At 40.7% G+C, this 6599-nt stretch overlaps 1 protein-coding gene across 1 annotated transcript; it reads right to left on the reverse strand.

Moving 5' to 3' along the window:
- Positions 1–1638: 1638 nt before the first annotated feature.
- Positions 1639–2754, reverse strand: LOC103713218 (pathogenesis-related genes transcriptional activator PTI5-like). Its single transcript, XM_008800067.6, has one exon. The coding sequence runs from the start codon at positions 2572–2574 to the stop codon at positions 1957–1959; it is 618 nt and encodes a 205-aa protein (XP_008798289.5). The 5' UTR covers positions 2575–2754; the 3' UTR covers positions 1639–1956.
- Positions 2755–6599: the final 3845 nt, after the last annotated feature.

Genomic DNA, 6599 nt, shown 5'->3' on the forward strand with positions numbered 1-6599 from the left:
CCCCCTTCTTTTTCCGCGACCCAAACGAGCCCTTAGTGCTCCAAAATAGAAAGATAAGATCTAGTTATTCGCAAAATTTAATTTTAGACATAAAATATGAATAATCCTCTGCCAAATAACTCTTGAGATAAGAAGCCCATTCCTATAGTTGGGTTATCCATCAAATGTGGAAGAGAGCAAGGCCAATTCCTTCTAACGAAATTGTTATTGTTTGCTAAAAGTTTGTTTTCCAAAAAGCCATAATATTCTAAATTTTTCCTTTAAAAGATACTGCTTAACCCTTTCATAGGACCTTTACTTCACCAAGATTAAACATGTATCGCCATAAGAGTTCGAGAAGAGTAGTGATGTAACGAAAAACTATTACATACGACCAATTTTCTTTAAGAGAAAGAGAGGAAGACCTACTTACAATATAACCGACCAAACCCAAATACCAAGGGATCCTCCATCTAGCACTTGAACCCAAAACCTCTTGATTGTTAAGCAAATGGATGCAAATTGTTGCAAGAAATTCTTAGAAAAAAAAAATTAGCAGTTAGCACAAAACTAGTTATGACTGGGGTAAAGTTAACTTGCCTCGGTGGTTAAACCACTTGCAGGCAATGTTTCAAGTGGTTTAACATTGTTTGGGCATGACTGCTTGTGATAGATTTAGCATTGCCCGTATGATAAGATTTGGTTCTTCTATACTTGCGATGTCATTGTGATCTTTGCATTAGAATGCAATCCCGAGCATCAACAGATGATACGGGCAGGCCATATATTATATGGTTAATAGTAGGTTCCGGTCCTCTTCTTCCTTTTTTTTTTTTTTTTTTTTTTAAGCGGATGGGTCATATCGGACGAGTACTGATGCATCCAATAAAGTCGAAAAACAAAATACCTCGAAGTGCCAAAGGCAACTCCTCATCACCGGCCCACTAAGTGCTATCGGAGTGGCTGGCTATATAAGCAGCAATCCAAACCACAATTCCATTAGTTTCACGGAACACATGCTTTGCCTGAAAGGCCCCGCCATCCCTCACCATAGCTCAGATGTTTCACAGCAAAGGGTGGACGCAACCGTTGCCCCTAAGCCCTCCGAATCCAACTGATGACAGTGGTCAAATCCTCCTTCAGGACAATGAAACTAACCCGCAAGACACACTGAGCGTGACAAAGGCCCGCCCAAGTGGCTCGTAGCTTCGCACCCGAAACTGATACGTCAAAGAGTTGACTGCCCCTTGCTGCCACAATCCTGGTAGACGGGTTCCGAATAACAAAACCTGCACCACCACATGTATCTCCATCCAAGACAGACCCGTCAAAATTAACCTTGAGAAAATTCGTAGGAGCTTTCAGGTAAAAACACTGTGCGGAATACTGCCGAAGCAGAAAGGAAACCCAAATGTTCCAAACTATTAAAGTCCCTTCAACAGGTGTGAGACGGGTTCTAGTCCTCTTTGTTGTGTGGTAGTTTGTCCTCTCTTTTTTTTCTAGTTTCTATCCGTTTGATCTATATTCCATCTTATGCTAGTGGTTAGTTCACATTGTTAATCAACCTCTTTATTATAAGCTAAGTACAACTTGCACTGAGTACATAAAATGATGTATCTAAAGACTCTCAAATTACTAAAAATACCATATGTATCAATTAAAAAAAAAAAACTACTATCAATCACCGTTCAATTTACTAGACTGACGTGGCAATTGGAAGTGGTGCAGTACATAGCGAGACCATGGTACAGGTTGGGACATGCCAAACACTCACTCAATCACCAGTTACTATTTTGGACCGACGAACGATGATCTATAGGTGATCTTTAGCATTTTCCATTATGAAAGCCTAACATTTTCTATTACATAGCTTGATAAGAACTTCTCTCCATCCTAGCCTGGCAAAGTTCTCTCCAGACTCCAATCTTTATCCTGATATCACAAATTCCCCCCCAATCACTAGGCCTCATCGGGACATCAAACGGTATTGAATTGCCGACCGGGAGCGCTCCTTGCATCCTCGCCCACTTCAGAAGCCCGAAGCAATCTCTCCAAGTAGTCCGGCCCCAAATCCTGAAGCTCGACCGCACCACCCCTGCCCGGCGCCGCCACACCGCCGCCACCGCCGCCGCTCATCGCGACCGCGGGCGGGAAATTCAGCATCGCTCTGGCTCCCCGCATCCGGAAAGCGGCGCGGTCATACGCCATGGCCGCCTCTTCCGCCGTCTCGAATGTCCCGAGCCACAGGCGTGCGCCGTGCCGCGCAGAGTCGCGAATCTCCGCCGCAAATTTCCCCCACGGCCGCCGCCTCACTCCCCGGTAGTGCTTCTTCCCTACGCGCCCGGTTGGCTCGACGCACTTCCGGATGGATCCCGCATCGCCTGCCGCCGCTGCAGGGGACTTCGGCGCGGCGACGGCGGTGCCCATCGCCGACGCCTCTCGAAGAACCTCGAAGATGACCATGTCTTGGGAGTCATTCTCATTCAGCGGAAGGTGGCCTTGGGAGGCTTCATCCTTGCTCACCATAGAAGAACAAGAGGACGAAGAGGAGGGGGACAGTGGTGCGTCGAAGGCTTGTTCTATACAAGGGACCATGGTGCCTTCCTCTTCTAATAAGAGGATGCTGCGGACCGATATTTAGAATTCCGATAGCACGAGGCTTTGGCTAGACCATGGGAGGGAGAGGCGAGAGGTATTTGAATTGCTCGTGAGGTTGAAAGCGGACGGAAAAAAGGCATCTTGGGCCCATTTGATTAATTTTAGCCGGGGAGAAGGAAAGAGGGAGGAACTGGGGGAGGTGGCTTTATTTGACTACTGAAGACATCAGCTCAAAGTGATTGCTTTGCAATACTGTGAAAAGGCCCTCCTACTTGTCTTCTAAGCCTAGAGGAAGAAGAGAAACGTGTTGGAATTGACTATCTAATCCAGGATAAGATCGGAGAGTGGTAACACTGGTTAGTTAATTATTGATCCATGTTGAATGTCCTTGTCATGCCTCCGTAGGTCATTATATGTGTTTGCTATTTCTTCCTCGACGATTTAATGCTGCATTGACTTCATGAGCTTGTTTGGTTTGGTCTTAATTTTGGTTTCACATCCTTGCAAATATTCCTTGATGGCAAGAATGTTCTGTGCCTAATTTGACAATACAAAAGGCTTTGATTCATTACATGTCATGATGATAGAAACTCTGATCGTCGAGTGACTCCTACTTTTTCTATGAGTTCGTTTTTCTTTGTTAAGTTTTTTCTCTCTTCCATGGAAACTCTTTACTTGAATGTTGAAATATATTTGTTAAGTTCGTACGTATAAATATAAATATTTTACATTAAATTTCTGTAACTTAAGCACTTGAGTGGAGAAGTTGAAGAGAGGCAAGAGTGAAAATGGTTGTGATTCAAGCCCTTAAGCACGGTCCTTATGAAAATTTGAATCTCATGCTATTTTTACTACTTGTCTAAGTGTATTTAATGAATCTAACAGTGCCAAACCATCGGGTTGAGACTCAATTGATAAAGTTGTTATTGAAATTATTACTATTATTATGAAAATAATAATTTTTTATTTTGGCATGGCATCGCATGTGTAGTTTATCCGCTTGGAATCTTTCTTTGCCCGCCACTCCAGCAATATATCTACTTTTCTTTTGTTTCTTTTTTAAACTTGCACTAATGAAGTAATACATTTCATTACACACCATATACATATTATTAACTCTGGATAATTGAGACAAGAGTCGATACACTTATAAATTTATTTATTACCAATATTCAATTTATAAGATGTAGTTTGCCCTTCAATCTCCTAGATCAACATTTGAAATTTCCACCATGTCTAGACTATATTCTAGAAAAATGGAACACCGGCAAAAGTCTTAGATCAAAAAGTTAAACATCTAATTCACCGACTTTTCGGTTGCATCATCAACTTAGTGATCTGTACATGATACAGTAGAGTAACAGTGAAGAGAGCAATCACAAAATAATTAAACATCTATTTTGATTGCTTCATATGATAGAAAGTAGTGATGAAGACAGCAATCACAAAGGTATGCCACTTGCATAAATTTTTATGCAAAATCTTAGTGTTATAATAACACTTCTCCATCCATCCATTTCCTAGCGCGGCTAATAGTAAATGGAAATACTTTTCTATCCGACTGTCCAAAAACTTCTAGAGACAAGCCAAAATTTGGTGCACGGGTATTCTGGAGATTTAATAGACACACCGATGGCAAGAATTTGTCCGCTTTTTCCCTGGCCGGTGAGGCCGGGAGAGCTGAGGTCAGCGATGAGATCCGAATTCTCGGAACCGCGCCGTTGATTGGCGGGAGCGTTCGACGGTTCCAGAAGGCGTGGGGCCCGGGGTCGCGGATTGGGCCCGCGGCCTCTTTTGACTCGTCCAATTTGCCGGGCCACGGATTCCACCTGTTGCTCTCTCCAGAAGACGCCATCAACGTGCACGAGCCGAAGAACGATTGCTCTTCTTTCGCGACGTCTCCCGTCGGATGGCGCTCCGCACATATCGCAAAGCATCCGAATCTTTTCATTGTGAAGATCTTGAAGCAACCATTGCGCGAGCCAACGGTGGATTCGCAGAAAGAAAAATGAATCCTTCCTTCGCACGAAAGATACAACCTGGTCTCAAACTTGATAGGGGTGCCATCATCACAGGTAGATGTGGCCGTGTGAAAAGATTCGAGGAGGAAGTCAAACTCACGTGTGTGAGGCAAAGGAATGGGAGAAATCGACTCACCAATCACCATTTCGATGTGGAAAGTGGAAACATCTAACTCTAATAAATAAATAAAAACCTTTTTTTTTTGGTTGGCAAATAAGAAGAATAGGGCTGCAATGTCTCTGACGTAAGTGTAAGTTTAGGTTGCCACGTATTGCAACCTCGTAAGTGGGTGGTGGAGGCCATGCAGCTGCTAGAACTTTTGACGTTTTGTAAATAAGTGAGAAATTCATTAAGGAGTATCACATACGGGGAAATATTTGAGGCATTTTTTTTTCCCTTTTGATTCTTTGGTAGATCTTTTGAGCTATGGGCTCGTTTGGTTCGCGAGAAGCATATTTCCTATTAGAAATATGATTCCTAGAAAACAGATTTCTAGAGAAAAGAATTCCTGAGAACGTACTTTTGGCATGTTTGGTTGACAATGGAAAAGTGACAGATTTTCATAATTCTTATGTTTGGTTGACCATCCACTTTTTTAGAAAAGTTATGTGTGATTCATATTATACTCTTAATAAAAATTAGGTCTTTAATGCTTCTTTAATGTTGAAAGAGCTTTTTTTTTGGAGAAAAAAATAAAAATAGAGTGATTTTCGGCTCACGGAAAAATAATTTTCTCATATTTTTCATGAAAAAGACTTTTCCATAAAACGTAATAATTATATTCCCATGAAAATACAACTTTTCGGTTTTTCTTCTTCAAAAACTTTAATCAAATAAGAGATATCTCATTACTTTTCTGTTGATCATACTTTTCTTTTTTTCTTTTTTCACAAATCAAACGAGCCTTATGTACCCTCTCTTTGGTCATCGAGCTAATCCTCTTTATTTTCATGAGTCTTCTGGTCATGATAGGTGACATGAGCATTTTGGGTGATGGCATTGAAGAGGACATTTCCACGCAAGATTGATGTAAAATCTATGAACCTGACATAAATGACACCTGGCTCAAATAGAGATCAAATTAGACTAAACTATTGATTTTTAAGATGGCTACTTTGACCTGTGTTAGAGGGAAATGATAGCAAATAATGGAAAATATGACAGCGTTTGTTCCTTCTCTTGTTCGGATGGCGATGTACTATTCAATCTAAGATGAAGAGAAGGACTTCAAACATATAATTTTATTTGATGAATAAAAAAATGATAAATCATCGCACTTACTCCTAATATGTGAAAATTTTCGTAATAGTACAATGCCCAGACAAATCATTACTTAATAGTGATAATGTTGATGCCTCGCACTATACACAGTAGCAAGGGTTTATGTTGTGAGACCAAAGGTTTCAACTGCTGTTTATAATTTTGGACTTTTTTTCTATTATTTCTTCTTTCATTATTTACACTACCAATAATGCAAGGCTAAGTTTTATATGCAGACTTAAGACCGTTCAAATCCAAATTGTGCCTACGGCTAAACTATAAGCAGCTTATAAATTTAGGTGGCGTTTGGTGATCCAAATAGGATCACTAATAAATTTCGAAATAATTTTATCTCAATGATTTAAGATTATCATGTTTGGTATACTATATTTCAGTAATTAAAAAATTATGAGTATCCATGACTAATCTATATGGTATTCCATAATTTTTTTTCTTTTTTTCATTTTTTAGGACCAATGAACTCCCACTGTTTGGTGGCATCTATGCCACATCTCACATTTGTCATCGTTGTCCACTTGCCTTCCAAATAAAATCCGATCCTTGCCATGCTGAGGAGGTCGATTTCTGTTCATCGTGACATTAAGTTCTTGATGCGAGGAGCCATGCCATGCCCAGACTCACTTGTCACATTATTCTCTCCTCGCATGAATAACTTGCTTCTTTTTAAACATTCTTTTGTTTTAATTCTAGTACGAAACACAGATTCCGGAATCTCTCCA

Source organism: Phoenix dactylifera, chromosome 9, assembly GCF_051530095.1.
Source record: "Phoenix dactylifera cultivar Ajwa chromosome 9, Ajwa_hap1_PhDact_Kaust_v1.1, whole genome shotgun sequence".
Taxonomy (NCBI): Eukaryota; Viridiplantae; Streptophyta; class Magnoliopsida; order Arecales; family Arecaceae; genus Phoenix; species Phoenix dactylifera.